Source organism: Morus notabilis, unplaced genomic scaffold, assembly GCF_000414095.1.
Source record: "Morus notabilis unplaced genomic scaffold, ASM41409v2 Scaffold2216, whole genome shotgun sequence".
Taxonomy (NCBI): Eukaryota; Viridiplantae; Streptophyta; class Magnoliopsida; order Rosales; family Moraceae; genus Morus; species Morus notabilis.
Genome location: NW_010367946.1, coordinates 38,350 through 56,675, shown reverse-complemented (window position 1 = coordinate 56,675; position 18,326 = coordinate 38,350). Strand labels below are relative to the sequence as shown.

The following is an 18,326-nucleotide window of genomic DNA, read 5'->3' as shown; positions in this document are numbered from 1 at the left end:
AAACGAGCAGGAGACTGCATATGACTCTTAATACAATATGGAAACTATCTAGCCATTTCTTACAATTAATAGTAAATATTCGTTTGATTTACGCTATTTGTACTATAGCGAACATTAATTATTACTTTTGTCACTGATCAATAATTCATCTAGTTAAAGAGATTTTGAAAAATCTACCCAAATGGTTGAAATTTTGGGCTACCCACTCGAGCTCATCGTGAAACAGAATAATCAACAATTATATTCTTGTCTATCCTCACAATACAATGATTCAGAAACTTTTTTTGTTTATTTGTCTCCTTTTTCCACGACTCTATGATTTAACAAGTTACAGCGTTACAACCATACATTTTTTTCCTTTTTATTTTGTAAAAAAAAAAAAAAAAAACCCCTATCCAATAAGCTGGATGACCTGATCTATCACGGACCGTTTAGCCGATATACCATGTCTAGTAAAGTCGATTTTATTTAGCAAAGAGAGAGAAATGATAGTGTAGAAGCAGGTCCAGAGTTGTATTCCTGTTCTGCTCTCTACGACACTGCCGTGGAGTCGAGGTTCGTGGCCACTATGGGGCTTCTGACCACATGTTTGTTATCGTTATCCACCCAAGTCAGATAACCGAAAACCACCCTCTGTTTCATCATTCTCGGACCTTCTATACTAAGTTTGAACTTCTTCTTCTCGTTCTTCTCTTTAAACACCAACTTCTTAGGAACGACATTAACTTTTAACCCTTCCATGGATGTGACACTGGCAATGTAGGTTGATTTTCCTTCACCCACATTAGTCACCGTCCTTTGGAAATCCTTCACAGTTTTTGCGTCGGACTTCGAGTCGTTCGCATTGAAAAAGGCGATGAAAGAAGGGTAGTTTAGATCCAACGACGGCTTTGAGCAATCAACCAAAGACGATGACTTGGTTATGACTTTGATGTGTTCCACAGTGTAGTTCAAAGCGCAAAGAACGTTCACGTAATCTTGAATCTCAACGTCGTAAATAAGTCCAGGGTCCAAGGCCTTGTTGGGGTTAATATGACCGGACCCTATGGCCAGCGGAGTCGCCGGTTGGTTGTTGAAACCGATGTCTTTTATGGGGCTAAGAGTGTTGTCGTACACGTCGGATGATGTCATCAAGGCGGAGCGTATGGCGGCTGGGCCCCACTCGGGGCGTGCGCCTAACACGAGGGCCGCCACTCCGGCTGCATGGGGGCAAGCCATCGACGTACCCGAAAGGAGGTTGAACTGGCTGTAAAGCGGTCGGCCGTCGGCTTCTGTGGCCGAAGTGTTCGCAGGCCACGCCGCCAGGATTAACGACCCCGGAGCCATTATGTCCGGCTTCAATATGGCCGGACAGCTCGGAGACGGCCCTCGGGAGGTGTAAAGGGTGGCCTTTGGAGCCGGCTTTGTCCCGAGCACCGTGTTGCGAAAGGACATCATCGCTTTCGGCTGCGCGTCGGCCTTTATGTAGTTCTTTAGAGCCTCGCCGTCTTCCGGGGAGACAAAGATCGCCGGGTACGAGCTCTGCACAAATTCCTCCAAGTCGGTATTGTTAGTGATGAAAACACCTCCGAAGACTTTCGCATCCTCTAGATTCCCATACTGCGTGCTCAACGTATCGACGTTCTTGTCTTGGCAAACGACGATTTTTCTCCCAATTTTCTTCAACTTCTTCGGATTTTTGCAACTGCCCATGAAAACTATTGGAACACGTGTCTTCATAAAATTCCCCGGGTAAAGAGAAGCTCCCGAGATTGAAACGCCGTTCCCAAGATTTAAAACTCCGTAAAAGTCACGGTCCAGTGTACCGGCTGCGACAGTCAAGACCCAAGGAATTCCGTTATGCAAGGAGCCATAAAACGGACCTTCGTTACCGGCTGACGTAGAGACGAAAACGCCCTTCTCCAACGCCGAAAATGTGGCTATTGCGACGGGGTCTTTATACAAAGGGACGCCGTCAAGTCCAAACGACAAGGACAGGACGTCAACGCCGTCGTTTATTGCTTGGTCGATTGCGGCGATTATGTCGGACGTGTAACCTCCTTCCTCCCATAGTGCCTTGTACATGGCTACGTGCGCGCGTGGTGCCACGCCCCTCGCGGTCCCGGAGGCGTACCCGAAGTATGACGCGCCGTCAACGAAGTTCCCGGCTGCAGTCGTGGACGTGTGCGTCCCGTGGCCGGAGGTGTCGCGCGTGGAGTTCATCGCGATTGTTGTGTTGGGATACTTCGCGAGCAAACCCTTGTTGAAGATCCGAGCTCCGATTAGCTTCTTGTTGCACAATGAGGAGTTGAATTGCGTGCCGGTCTCACATTCTCCCTTCCAACGGGACGGAATCTCCGACATTCCATCGTCGTTGAAGCTCGCGCTCTCGGGCCATACTCCGGTGTCGACCAACCCGATTATGACGTTTTCGCCGTAATTCGATTCCCGCCACGCACCAGAGTTGGAATTGAGGCCGAGGAATTTAAAAGAGTGAGTCGTGTCAACTTTCACAGGTAAGTCTCTCATCGATGAAATGTAGCCTGGAGATCCCTTTACGGCTTCTAGCTCAGAAGGTGTTAGGCTTGCGCTGAAGCCGTTTATAACGTGAGTGTAGCTATAGATGAGCTTAGAGGAGAGGTCTAAAGAGATTGTTTTTGGAACAGTTTTTGATAGAGTGGCTAATGTGGCTGAGTACCAAGAATGGTGATTGGCAAAGGCTTTAGGCATAGTTGATAAGTCCATATGGATAATGTAATTCTCGGTTTGAGCCGAGACGAGGCGTGAGAGGGCGAGGAAGGAGAGGAAGTACAAATGGTAATTATGCAAGGGAGTTCTGGCATGATGAGAAGCCATGGATGATGAGCTAATGGAAGAGGATAATTTTTGGAATAGGAAGTTGTAAAGTTTGGTGTACTTATATAAGTAAATGATTAACTATCAAGAGGTATGGGAACCTGAGAGATTCTTGATCACCTTTAGTTTTTCGCACTATTTCGTTGGGTATCTTTGGGTCGACGTTTGGGAGTTGGGACCCTCCATGATTTATGACATGCATGTTGTGGATTACTTGACCCGAAACAATTTCCGCCTAAATGTAATAACTTTTTATTATTGGTTCTATGACGAAAAAAGAAAAGAGAGTTTGTGTACTACCCAAGGGTGCACAAAAAATCCGTCAACTCGTCTTGTTCACGACAAATATGTCACACCACCACCCCGTCAACTCGCGGTTTCAACTCACCCGCAGGTGAACAGGCGGTCCGCAATTTAGCTTATACCCGGCCATATTGAAAAAAACCAAACCGCATTGGCCGCCCGCACGTACAGCCCTCCTGCTACCGAGAGGTCGCGTTGACCACTTAATTAGTATACCAAGTCCAAAGACATTAGTGGAGCTGAATAAGAAGAAATCAGAACCGTTGATCTCCTCATCTTGTTGTGTTTTGTTTGATAGGGATCAGAATAGTGGACAAAGGCAATATACCAACACATATGACACCCTCATCAATTGCATGGACCGCAACGCCACACGCAAGCATGGTGCACTCGACGCACGCCAAAGCAAGTGGAAGACGTGCAATCAATAATAATCTCCTGTAATTGTAACAGACACACATGTCTATATGTATATCCATCAAATACTACTATAACTTTGTATTTTAACTTAATTTCACATATATATTCGACATTATAATGTATAGAAGAGAAATACAAACGATTTATAGATCTCAATATATTGATTCTAACGAGATAAATTAGAGTTAGTTTTGTGATTACCACCTATTATTTGCATTTTTCTTTGTTACCCTCAACGAGGGTGTTACTAAGAATTATTCCAACATTGTGTACGGGTTTGATTAATTTGAACTTTGTCCGCGAAGAGAGGAGCATTTTGGCTAAACTTGACGCTAGACAAAATTTCTCTGCCTTGTAGTTTAGAGCCCACCATGTGCCCTCAATTGTATAGAAAATTTAAAATAGCTAACAAAGAAGAAGAAATGTACAAGATTGATGCTGTTCCATCTTCTTTACTCTCTTAGTCATATTTGGCTTTTCACTGTGCAAAGCTTGCAAGGGTTACCCCATGTGGGGGGGATTGAATGGACCATTTACGTGAAAGTGCGACCGACTTTAAGTGGCTCATTGTCATTTACCAATCAATTCAACAATGAATCCCTTTGTGACAACTTTTGAGTCAGCGAAAATTTGGGACGTAATTAGAACATCAAGTGAATGGTAATACTTTTCTGTTGAAAAAAGTGTGCAGATTGTTGTGAATTTATTCTAATTATTGTCAATGTCGCCGGTCAAAATCACCGTGATAAACATGAGAGTTGTACGGATTTTGTAGAGTCTTTTCTCCTAACCTTACTTCTTTCTTGCACATTAGTTTATATTTGATCATGTGAAAAGGAAGATCAGGAAAGAAATTAGAGATGATTTTGTCAGATTTGGAAAGAGAATCTTGGGTCGTCTAGTAAAAAGAAAATGAGAAAGAAAAAATTTTAGCTAACAAAATCTTAATTACTTGTAACTTTTTTATTAACTTTTTTATTTGCATAAAAGTATTATTATCAAATACATTAGATTTGACATTTTATTTTTTTTTCTTCTATTAAACAACGTAAAAGAAAGTTCTTTTTAATTTTACTTCTTTTATCTATGTATTTTCCTTTATTTCTTTTTATTTCTATGATTCCTACTAAAGATAACAACCCTATGTTTGTTAGAGTGAATGTATTTTCCTTTATTTCTTTTTATTTCTATGATTCCTACTAAAAGATAACAACCCTATGTTTGTTAGAGTGAATGTATTTTCCTTTATTTCTTTTTATTTCTATGATTCCTACTAAAAGATAACAACCCTATGTTTGTTAGAGTGAAAAAGGAGGGAAAATTATAAGAGGATTTTGGAGAAGAAAAGACAATTTTGAATTGTTTGTAAGAGGACATTTGGAATTAAGAAAGCTGTAAATCCAAAAAGGTCTATCATTTTTAAGCTCCGTTTATTTTACCGATTTGAATTTTCAATTCCAATTTTGTTATAGTTAAAAGCTCTTATAAAAGTCACATCTAACTTTTTCTGCTACAGTTAAAAACTCATACATAAAATCGCATCTCAGCTCAAATTAAAAACTCGAATCCGCGAACTGAACGAGTCCTTAGTCTTTCAACTTTAGAAAGAAAATGGAAAGAGAACAGTTTGACCAAATACATTAATTTTTTTTCTTTCTTTTCCCCCACTTTTTTATTTTTTATTTTTTTATATTTCAATCTCATAATCTCTTAGGTGTTATTTGGTGTAAGGGTTTTGAACCCCGAATCATGATTCTGATTCAGAACCATTGTCTGTTTACAAAAAATAAAAAGTAGTTCTGATTGACTCACTCAGAATCAGTATTTGGTTAGGATGGTTCTGATTCAAGGTTTGAACCTTGATGTGATGTTTTGAACCATGAATAACCCCTGATTCTAAAAGCACCCCCTTAGTTTTGGGTGGTTTAAACTCCTGATTCTAGTTCTGGTTTCAGAATTATGATTTGAACTCAAAATCATGAATCATAGTTTTTGTTCTAAAATCAAAACTAAAATCACCTTAATTTAAACCCTTATACCAAACGAACCTTAGGTCTCGTTCACTTCGCGGATTCGAGTTTTCAATTCAAACTGAGATGTGACATTTTGTGAAAACTTTTCACTGTAGTAGAAAAAGTTAGATGTGATATTTTCTGAGAACTTTTTACTGTAGAAATCTAAAACTGAAAACTCGAATCGGTAAAATGAACGAGGCCTTAATGATTAATGCAATTCCACACATTTGGGTTGTTGATCTCATGATCCGTGGGCCCCGCGTATGCATTTACTTGAGATAGATTCGGGAGGGCGGGGGAAGATTCCAATATCCTTTCGTATAGAATCTTTTACCCAGGCGATGTGGAATCTCTCTCGCAAGAAAGTATGATGAAAGAATTGATGTCATGTTGACGCGCATATAGATACTTACTATTGTTAATTTCAGTCTCGTTCATTTTACCGATTCGAATTTAGAATTTGAGTTTTGCTACAATAAAAGGTTATCAGAAACAGTCACATCTAACTTTTTTTGCTACAGTAAAAAACTCTTACATAAAGTCACATCTAAACTCAAATCAACAAACTAAACGGGCATATATCTCCCTTGAATTTGCTTTCGTTTTAAGTTATAAGTTTAACCCCCAACTTTAAAAATGAACTTCTTACCACTCATGAATTTTTTGAGATCCCAGTCATGTGAATAACCCCTACCGTTGGTACTCTGATATCAGTAGATTCAGTGCAAGACGCTATTTACATTGGATTTTCAAGGTTTAGGTTCTTATCCATGTATAGTTTGCTGAAGATGTTTACAGAGAATAGCGTTTCAGTTTTAGTTCTTGTAGTTAGTTTTAGTTGCATTGTCGTTTGTTTTAGTTGATCAATTTAGCTTTAATTTTGTTTTTATTCGTTTATCGTTATTTGTTTAGTATGACCTTTGTCTTAATTTTTTATGTTATCGTTTGTGTGTGGATTAAAGAAAGTCATATAATTTGCTATTGTGGTGGATCAGATCTGATTATTGTAATACTGAAAACTAAAATTGCGTTTTCTCTCTAATTTTGAGGGTTCCTCTTCTTTACTATGGATCTTGACTTAATTTCTCCATTCCGTTGCATCAGCTTCCTTTGATAGATAGAATTATTAATTATCATCAATTTCTATCTTTCATTTGTAGTTTTTATTTAGCAGAATAACATGGTGCTCAGAGTTCAAATATTCCCTACTCTGTTTTTACCATAACAAATAAGATGGTTTCTTTTTTAGTACCAATTAACATATGGTTTTACTTAATTGCTTGGGATCGACCGATCGAATGAGTCGTTTTACACATTGATAAATGATATTTATTTCCTCCATTATCTGTTTCCGTGTTCTTGCCTGAATCTCATATCATATGCATAACAAGATAAACTCGTTTCCTCGAATAATTTATCGTTCATTAAATTTAGAAAGTTTCAGTGACCACGTTCCACTAAATTCTCCACTTCACAAATTGGAATCCTAATCAAATTCATTTGTTGAGGCCCAATTGTTGAGAGAGACTCCGATCAATGGACCATTTATGGAGTCAGTGGAAATCTTGAATACCAAGCTTAACGGAAAAAAAAAAAAAAAAAAAAAGCAGAAGAAAAGGAAATGACACTGCAACTTTATAGAACGTACATAGTTTATTCTTTTTTTGTTTTTTTTTTCAAATATTTCTCATAAGTCATAATAATATCGTAAAAGAGAGTGAATAAACTGAAATACTAGTCGTATAGATTTATTTCTTTTTTTTCTTCCTTCAAAATTTTAAGATGGAATCCGATAACAACTGGAGTACTTAAGCAAACACCAAAGGCGAAACGACAATTGGACTCCTCACCGTGTGCTTTCCATTATCTTCAACCCAAACAAGTGAACCAGATGAAACTCTCCGTTCCATGTTGCCTTTGTACTTGATTGTCAAATTGTAGGATTTTCTCTCATGCTTCTTCATGAACACCAAGACATTTGGAGAAACGACAACTTCAGAAAAATTTGGTGCTGTGACCATGGCCTTATAAGTCACAACACTTTCACCAACATTAGTTAAAGTTCTCGTATACTTTTGATCCATCCATTTTGCATGATCATGGTATAGAGCAATAAATGATGGATAATTGAGGTCATAATAGGCCCTTGGACAATCATACTTGTTTGTATTTATAATAGCTAGGATTTGCTTCTTAGTAAAATTTGTGGAGCACAAAAGATTGACATAATCTTGCGGAGTTGCATCATAAATCAAACCTGGATCGAGTGCTCGGTTAGAATCAATCTGACCTGCCCCTATCGCTAAAGGAAAAGCAAATTGCAAATTATTTCCATAATCTCGAATCGGATTGAAAGTATTGTCCAATGGATTCGCGGTGGTGATCATGGCGGACCTAATGGCAGCAGGACTCCATTCTGGATGCACGCCTTTTAGTAGCGCAGCCATGCCTGATGCATGAGCACAGGCCACAGATGTCCCGGACAACAAATTGAAATCATTGTAGAAAACCGTTCTTGGCCCTGTAGTGTCCAGTTTATTAAGAGAAGGAATCCAAGCACTTAAAACGTGTGATCCGGGTGCCATCACATCCGGCTTCAATACTCCGGGATAGCTCGGAGAAGGACCTCTTGAGGAAGTTAGTGAGACAATGGATGCAGCCTTGGAGCCTAAAATTGTTTGCTTGAACTTGATACTTGCAACGGGCTTGTCATCGCTTATTGCATAATTAATCACTTCTAATGCATCCTTAGAGCTAATCACAACTCCTGGAGCTTCAACATGAGAAAGGGGATAATCAAACACGAGTACACCGGTAAAATTAGACAGGAGAACAATATTCATTTGGCCATAAATTACCCCCGTATTATTATACTCACAAATGACTATGCTAGAACGAGCCTCATTTAAAGCGATCAACTTGTTTCAAGCAGATATGTTTTTGTCATACACAAGTTGAAAATTCTCTAATTGATCAACATCGCCTGGAAACATGGTCCACCCCATAAAAGATCTTCCATTGCCAAGAGTTAAATTCCCTGAAAACCGGCGATCAACCGTGCCCGCTGATGTGGTCAAGATCCAAGGGGCACCATTGTGGAGAGAGCCAAGAGACGGGCCTACATTGCCTGCTGAACAAGAAACAAAAATGCCTTTCTCTAAGGCAGCAAATGTGGCTATTGCTATAGGGTCCTCATATAAGGGAACCCTATCAATGCCCATGGATATGGAAATCACATAAACACCATCGGCGATTGCTTGGTCCATAGCTGCTAGAACGTCAGAGGAATAGCCTCCCACATCCCATTAGGCCTTGTACATGGTTCCATTGGCGTACCCGAAAAACGACGCTCCTTCCACAAAATTACCGGCAATTATGGAAGTAATTTGCGTGCCGTGGCCTATAATGTCCCTAGAAGACTTCATATATATGTCGTTTATCCCCGGATGTGTAGCTATTGCACCCTTGTTGAAATACTTGGCTCCTATTATCTTGAAGTTGCAAAATTTGGAATCTTCATTATCACCACATGAGCCTTTCCATGTTGTTGGATTAACTCTTTTCATGTTGTTGTCGTTGAAGCTTTGGCTCTCCGGCCAAACACCGCTGTCGATGACACCAACGACGACGCCTTCTCCATAGCTTGATGCTGGCCATAAGCCAACGGAGGGGTTGAGAGAGAGGAAATCTGGAGTAAGTGTGCGACAAGTTTGTCTGGATATAATGAGACAAAGCCTCTAACCTTCTTGAGGCTCTCCCTCTCCGGTGGAGATAAAGAGACAGCGAAGCCCTGAAGAGCGTTGTCGTAAGTGTAGAGAAGCGCTGGCCTGCCGTCTGATGTGTGGCTTTGATGTAGTCGACGATGAAAGCGTACCATTGATCGTAGGTTTTGAAGATTTTGGGCATTTGGGAATTGTCCATTTGAACAATGAATGTGTACATATCATCGGCTGAAGCTAATATGTGATAATTAGTATGGAAACAAATTAAGAAAGAGCACATTAGGTAGGTGAAGATCATAAAACAAGAGAGATTAATGTTGCCATAAGATGATCCCATCTCTTCAATGTCAATAAACAACAATACTAGTATATATATGTGTGTTGATATACATATATATATATATATATATGCTTCTTTTGACGTATTCCTTAGTGTGCATAATTCTCTTGTAAATAATATAATCAATCACATTAGAATTGAAAATTAGTAATGTCAATGTAATGTGAGGGTTTTAAATAAAATTCATTGGTGGAAAAATTTTTATACGCACGTCAAATTTCTAAACATGTGCTTCAGTAACATATATTGTTTTTGCAGAGTTTTATCTTATTCAAATCCCATTTGTTAGGTATTTTTATTAGTTGACAATTTATTGACAATCTTGTAAAAATTCAAAAAACAGGTTCAAGAAGATTTCGTATTGCAAAAGAAGATTTAGAATCAGATTTGAAGTTAAAGATTGCAAATAAAACATTGGTTGAGATTTAGAGAGATAAGGATAAGGCCTTGGTCAAAGGAAGATAACGCATGAGTGATTTGAATTTGAACGGATTGTGTGCAGATCTCTTGGAGATATGGATTGTGTTTAAATTTCAAATGAGAAGATTAAAAGTGGCACCTCACGTGGAGAAGATAAAGCATATTATGGATGCTACATTACAAGTTCGGTTGAGTTTGGTTTTATGTTTGAATTTCAAAGTGAGCTCTATCTTCAAAAGTGGATTTGGAGATAAATGAGAGATATAACACGTGGAGATCAAGCTTAGTTTATCTTTGGGATGAGTTTAATGGCTTGACAGCTTGCGTAAAGAAATTGGGTTGAAATTCAAATATGGTGATCAAGCTATTGATTTGAAGTAAAAATTGAATCTGAATAAAGATAGGGGATGCGAGTATATTTGAAGATGAGATGTTTGAGAGCGACAACGTGAAGCTATCTAGAAGAGAGAATTATGCAGATAATATAGATCTTATCAAGAGTGGATTTGAATTAGATTCTCTTGACTTTATTTAAAGACTTTGTTTCAAAGCATTTGTGATGTGAGGTTTAATAGAATATTTTTAGAAAAGAGTCTGTGAGTTTTTGTGAGCCTAATGCGCTATTGAGATCGTCCTTCAAGAGAGGGATTTGTTGCTTTCGGGAGGAAGCTCTGCCAATCGAAGGGAGTTCGACAGGTGAATAGAAGACGTGTGGTGCATGCTAAACAATCACTGTGGAGATTCGTCACAGTGGCGTCATTGTCTAGGAAGGAGTCCTTGAGTGAATAAGTCCGTCTGGTGTCTGTAATTTCTGGAACATAGTGAAACTGTTTACTGTCTGGGCGTGGCCCCGCAGATTTAGGTGTGCACACCAAACTGCGATATCATATTATGTGTTCCTCTACTTTCTGCACTTTATTCTGCTCGAGTAAATGAACGTAATTAACCCGAATCTTAATTAATTAAGCTGTGTTCTAGACAGTGTTCCAACATCATCTGGAACACCAGACGTAAAATCAGATGTAACAAGTGGTATCAGAGCAGTTCACTAACCATAAGTTCGGTGAGATCTTGGATAGTTGATCTGTTATGTTCGGAATGGATTTTCTAAAGGAAGGAGCTTCAGTTGCACGTCCCCCTCTGCTCGATGTTTCAAATTATTTATACTAGAAGGCCCAGATGAAGGCTTTCATCAAGGCTCAAGATGCGAGGCATGGCGTGCTGTTTTGAATTGCTGAAAACATCCAGTAACTAAAGATACAGAATGAAAGAGATTCTACAACCCGAAGGCTCCTCGAATAGTGATGAAGACAAGTTGGCCATCTACAACTCTCGTGCTCTCAATGCAATATTCAATGGAGTTGACATCAACCAATTCAAGATGATATCTACATGTGAAACGATTAAAGAAGCATGAGAGATTTTGGAGATTGCTCATGAGGAAACCACCGCAGTCAGACAATCCAAATTGAATATTCTCATAACCAGATTTGAAAATTTTTGAATGCATGAAACTGAAACTATTTCTAAATTTAATTCATGGTTGTGTGATATAACTAATGAATCCTTTGCTCTTGGTGAAAAAATTCCCGAGGCAAAACTTGTCAGCAAGACGTTGAGATCGTTACCACAGAGATTTGCCTACAAAGTCACTGCTATTGAAGGGGCAAAAAACACTGAGACTGTAGACTTGATGAATTGATGGGATCACTGAGGATATTTGAAATGCATTTGAGTCAAAATTAAGAAGGAGAATGAGATTTCTCAAGGGATTGCTTTCCAAGCCGAAGTGGAAGATAATGATGAAGAAGAAGATGAAGACTTAGTGGAGTCTCTTGCTCGATTCACTAAAAATTTCTACAGGGTGATGAAGAAGTTCAATGAGAAGAACCAAATTCCAACTTTCAACAACTCCAACAATTTTCAAAAAAATAAAGGAGCTACAAATTCTTCCAATGATAAGAAGAAGAATAGAGGAATTCAATGTCAGGTGCGATGGTTACAGTCACAATCAGTCTGAGTGTGCTAACACTCTCAAGAAGAGGAAGAAGTCTCCCAACGTCACATGGAGTGATGAGGGTTTTGAAGGCAACCAGGAAGATGATGACATGTGAACAACTATGTTGCATTCAATGTCTACCAAGAAGTTTCAAATTGTAGTGTTACAGATCATGTCACACCTCACGTTGCAACATCATCTGCAATACACCCGTGTCTGCAAAATTTCATAATTTTTTGACGTCATTTCTACTTTAATTTATTTTTTAAAAATGAAAAATAAAGAAAATCATAAAAAATAGAATATTCATCAAAAATGGTACCGCCTGTTGCATTAATTCCTAAAAATCATATATTAATTTCAGAATACAAAAAATAAATAAAAATGTAAATTTTTGACCCATTCCGACCACTGGGCGCCCTACTACGCGGGCCGGGGGGTTTTGACAGCGTTTCACTTTCTTTTGTCATTTTTTAAGGCCATTTTTTTACAAAAGACCCAGAAAACGGTAAGGATTGTGTTTGCAAGATTTCATAAGTTTTTCACATCATTTTTATTTTTCATAGACGAAAAATAAAGAAGATCATAAAAAATAGAATATTCATTAAAAACAGGTACTGTTTGTTGCATTAATTCCTAAAAATCGTATATTAATTATAGAATGCAAAACCTAAATAAAAATATACATTTTTGACCCATCCCGGCCACTTTGCCTCCCACTACGTGGGCTGGGGGCTTTTTGACAGCGTTTAACATTTTTTGTCATTTTTAGGCAATTTCTTGCAGACATGCTCATAAAAAGATAAGGATCGTGTATGCAAAATTTCATAAGTTTTTGACGTCATTTTTATTTTATTTTTTAAAAACTAAAAATAAAGAAAATCATAAAAAATAGAATATTCACAAAAAATGGGTATCGCTTGTTGCATTAATTTCTAAATATCATATATTAATTTTAGAATGCAAAACAAAAATAAAAAAGTAAATTTTTGACCCATCACGGGTCCTGGACGCCCCACTACGCGGGTCGAGGACTTTTTGACAGCGTTTTACCTTTTTTTGTCTGTTTTAGGCCATTTTTTGCAGACTTGCCCAGAAAAATATAAGAATCATTTTTGCAAAATTTCATAGGTTTTTTACTTCGTTTCTATTTTATATTATTTTTCAAGGATGAAAACTAAAGAAAATCATAAAAAAATATAATATTCATCAAAAAATTGTACCGCTTATTGCATTAATTCCTCAAAATCGTATATTAATTTCAGAATATAAAACATAAATAAAAATGTAAATTTTTTACCCATCCCGGCTCTTGGGCAGGCCAAGGGCCCTTTTGACAGCGTTTTACTTTTTTTTTTATCTTAGTTTGTGGCCATTTTTTGTACACATGCCTAGAAAAATGTAAGGATCGTGTATGCAAAATTTGATAAGTTTTTCACGTCATTTTTATTTTATTATATTTTTTAAAGATGAAAAATAAAAAAATCATAAAAAATAAAATATTCAAAAAAATGAGTACCGCTTGTTGCATTAATTCCTAAAAATTGTATGTTAATTTTAGAATGCAAAACATAAATAAAACTATAAATTTTTGACCCATCCTGACCCTTGGGCGCCCCACTATGCTGGCCGGACACTTTTTGACAGTGTTTTATTTTTTATTATTTTTTTAGGTCATTGCATAGTTGACCAGAAAAATATAAGATCGTGTTTGTAAAATTTTATAAGTTTTTGACGTCGTTTCTATTTTATATTATTTTTGAAAGATGAAAAGTAAAGAAAATCATAAAAATAGACTATTCATCAGAAAATGGTACCGCTTCATGCATTAATTCCTAAAAATACTATATTAGTTTTAGAATACATCACATAAATAAAAATGTAAATTTTTGACCCATCTCGACCCCTGGGAGCCCCACTATGTGGGCCGAGGGCTTTTTGACAACGTTTTACTTTTTGTGGTCATTTTTTGAGGCCATTTTTTACCGACATGCTGAGAAAAAAGTAAGGATCGTGTCTGTCAAATTTGATAAGTTTTTTACGTTGTTTTTATTTTATTTTATTTTTCAAAGATGAAAAATAAAGAAAATCATAGAAAATAGAGTATTCATCAAAAACTGGTACCGCTTATTGCATTAATTCCTAAAAATCGTATATTAATTTTAAAATGCAAAACATAAATAAAAATGTAAATTTATAGCCCATCCCGGCCCCTGGGTGCCCCATTTCGAGGGCCGGGGGCTTTTTGACAGCGTTTTACTCTTTTTTTGTTATTTTTATGGCCATTTTTTGAGAACATGCCCAGAAAAATGTAAGGATCGTGTCTGTAAAATTTCATAATTTTTTTACGTTATTTTTATTTTATTTTATTTTTCAAATATGAAAAATAAAGAAAATCATAAAAATTATAATATTTACCAGAAAATGGTGCCGCTTGTTTCATTAATTCTAAAAAAATGGCATATTAATTTTAGAATGAAAAACATAAATAAAAATATAAAATGTTTGACCCATCCCGGCTTCTGGGTGCCCCACTACGCAGGCTGGGGGCCTTTTGACATCATTTTAAATTTTTTTGTCATTTTTTGTAGACATGCCCAGAAAAATGTAAGATTCGTGTTTGCAAAATTTCATAAGTTTTTGACATCATTTTTATTTTATTTTATTTTTTAAAGACAAAAAGTAAAGAAAATCATAAAAAATAGACTATTCATTAAAAACTGGTACCACTTGTTGCATTAATTCATAAATATCATATGTTAATTTTAGAATACAAAACATAAATAAAAATGCAAATTTTTGACCCATCCCGGCCCCTGGGTGCCCCACTACATGGGCTGAGAGCTTTTTGACAACGTTATACTTTTTTCTTGTCATTTTTTGAGGCCATTTTTTGCAGACATGCCCAGAAAAGTGTAAGGATACTGTCTGCAAAATTTCATAAGTTTTTGACCTCGTTTCTATTTTATTTTACTTTTCAAAGATGAAAAATAAAAAATCATAAAAAATAGAATATTCATCAATAAGTGGTACCGCTTCTTGCATTAATTCATAAAAATCATTTATTAATTTTGGAATGCAAAGCATAAATAGAAATGTAAATTTTTTATCCATCCCAGCCCGTGGAAGGCTCACTACGCGGGCCGAGGGCTATTTGACAGCGTTTTACTTTTTTTTCTTTTTTTTTAGGCTATTTTTTACAGACCTGCCCAGAAAAATGTAAGGATCGTGTCTATAAAATTTCATAAGTTTTTAAAGTCATTTTTATTTTATTTTATTTTTCAAAGACAAAAAATAAAGAAAATCGTAAAAAGTAGAATATTCATAAAAAATTGGTACAGTTTGTTGTATTAATTCATAAAAATAATATATTAATTTTAAAATGCAATACATAAATAAAAATATAATTTTTTGACCCATCTTGGCCCCTGTGGGCCCCACTACACGGGCTGGGGGCTTTTTGACAGCGTTTTACTTTTTTTGTCTTATTTTCAGGTTTTTTTGTATAAACATGACCAGAAAAATATAAGGATCATGTCTGCAAAATTTCATAAGTTTTTAACGTCGTTTCAATTTTATATTATATTTCAAAGACGAAAAATAAAGAAAATCATAAAAAAAATAGAATATTCATCAAAAAATGGTACTGCTTGTTGCATTAATTCCTAAAAATCATATATTAATTGAAGAACATAAAGCATAAATAAAAATGTAAATTTTTGACCAATCCCGGGACCTGGGCACCCTACTATGCGGCCCGACTGCCTTTTCATAGTGTTTTACTCTTTTTTGTCATTTTTTGAAGCCTTTTTTTTTCCAGACATGCCCAAAAAAATGTGAGGATTGTGTATGCAAAATTTCATAAGTCTTTGACGTCGTTTCTATTTTACATTATTTTTCAAAGACAAAAAATAAAGAAAATCATAAAAAATAGAATATTCATAAAAAATGGTAGCGCTTGTTACATTAATTCCTAAAAATCCTATATTAATTTTAGAATGCAATACGTAAATAAAAATATAAATTTTTAACCCAACTAGGCTGCTGGGCACCCCACTACGCGAGCTGGAGGCTTTTTGACAACGTTTTACTTTTTCTTGTCCTTTTCTGTGGCTGTTTTTCGCAGACATGCCCAGAAAAATGTGATGACTGTGTCTGAAAAATTTCATAAGTTTTTGAGTTCGTTTTTAATTTATTTTACTTTTCAAGGACGAGAAATAAAGAAATCATAAAAAATAAAATATTCATCGACAACTGATACCGCTTGTTGTACATAAATAAAATTGTAAATTTTTTACCCATCTCGGCCCCTGGGCACCTCACTACGCGAGCCGGAGGTGTTTTGACAGAGTTTAAATTTTTTTGTCATTTTTTGAGGTCATTTTTTTGCAAATATGCCCATAAAAATTAAAGGATTGTGTCTACAAAATTTCATAAGTTTTTGACTTCGTTTATATTTTGTATCATTTTTCAAAGACAAAAAATAAAGAAAATCATAAAAAATAGAATATTCATCAAGAAATGGTACCGCTTATTGCATTAATTCCTAAATATTCTATATTAATTTTAGAATGCAAAGCATATATAAAAATGTAAGTTTTTGACCAATCCCGGCCCCTGGGCGCCCAGTACGCGGGCCGATGGCTTTTTGACAGTCTTTTTCTTTTTTTGTCTTTTCTTAAGGCCTCTTTTTGCAGACATGCCCAGAAGAATGTAAGGATCGCATCTACAAAATTTCATAAGTTTTTAACATCATTTTTATTTTATTTTATTTTTCAAATATGAAAAATAAAGAAAATAATAAAAAATATAATATTAAGAAAAAACTGGTACCGCTTGTTGCATTAATTCCTCAAAATCGTAAATTAATTTTTGAATGCATAACATAAATAGAAATGTAAATTTTTGACCCATCCCGGTCACTGGACACCCCACTATACGGGCCGGGGACTTTTTGACAGCGTTTTACTTTTTTTGGTCATTTTTTGTAAACATGGGCAGAAAAATATAAGGATCGTGTCTGTAAAATTTCATAAGTTTTTGACTTCATTTCTATTTTATATTATTTTTTAAAGACAAAAAATAAAGAAAATCATAAAAAATAGAATATTCGTTAAAATTTTTTTACCGTTTATTGCATAAACTCCTAAAAATCATATATTCATTTTAGAAAGCAAAACACAAATAAAAATGTAAATTTTTGACCCATCTCAGCCCATGGGTGTCCCACTATGCGGGCTGAGGTCATTTTTTGTGGCCCTTTTTTGCAGACATGTCCAGAAAAACGTGAGGATCGTGTCGCAAAATTTCATAAGTTTTTGATGTCATTTTTATTTTATTTTTTTTAAAGACGAAAAAGAAAGAAAATCATAACAATAGAATATTCATCAAAAACTGGTATCGCTTATTGCATTAATTCCAAAAAACCATATATGAAATTTAGAATGCAAAACTTAAAAAAACGTAAATTTTTTACCCATTCCGGCCCCTAAGCGCCCCACTACCCGGGCCGGGGATTTTTGGACAGCGTTTTATTTGTTTTTGCCATTTCTTGAGGCTAATTTTTGCACACATGCCTAGAAAAATAAAAGGATCGTGTCTGCAAAATTTCATATGTTTTTTATGTCATTTTTATTTTATTTTATTTTTTAAAGACGAAAAAGAAAAAAAATCATAACAATAGAATATTCATAAAAAACTGGTACCGCTTATTGCATTAATTCTGAAAACTCATATATGAAATTTAGAATGCAAAACTTAAAAAAACGTAAATTTTTTACCCATTTCGGCCCCTGGGCGCCCCACTACCCGGGCCGGGGGTTTTTTGACAGCGTTTTATTTGTTTTTGCCATTTCTTGAGGCTAATTTTTGCACACATGCCTAGAAAAATAAAAGGATCGTGTCTGCAAAATTTCATAAGTTTTTTACTTCGTTTCTATTTTGTATTATTTGTCAAAGACGACAAATACAGAAAATCATAAAAAATAGAATATTCATCAAAAATTGGTACAACTTATTGCATTAATTCCTAAAAACATAAATAAAAATGTAAATTTTTTACCCATCTCGGCCCATGGGCGCCCCAATACGCGGGTCGAGGGTTTTTTTATAGTGTTTTACCTGAGTTCTTAACAGACTCCTATTTATATATTTGTGTCTTTTGATTTACTCGGTACGGATTCTGAGATCCTGAATCCTATTCCTTGTATTTTGGAGACATTATGAAGTAGGTAGCCGGGAATGTTATTACACGAGATGGAATCCATTCCTTC

General features: G+C 36.1%; 1 protein-coding gene and 1 pseudogene across 1 annotated transcript; both read right to left on the bottom strand.

The window, feature by feature from the left end:
• Positions 1–270: 270 nt before the first annotated feature.
• Positions 271–3,612, bottom strand: LOC21392868 (subtilisin-like protease SBT1.9). The gene has a single exon (XM_010113875.2). It carries the CDS (start codon positions 2,833–2,835, stop codon positions 532–534), a length of 2,304 nt encoding a protein of 767 aa, XP_010112177.1. The 5' UTR covers positions 2,836–3,612; the 3' UTR covers positions 271–531.
• A 3,769-nt stretch (positions 3,613–7,381) lies between these two features.
• On the bottom strand, positions 7,382–9,450 carry LOC21392867 (annotated as a pseudogene).
• Between the last annotated feature and the right edge of the window lie 8,876 nt (positions 9,451–18,326).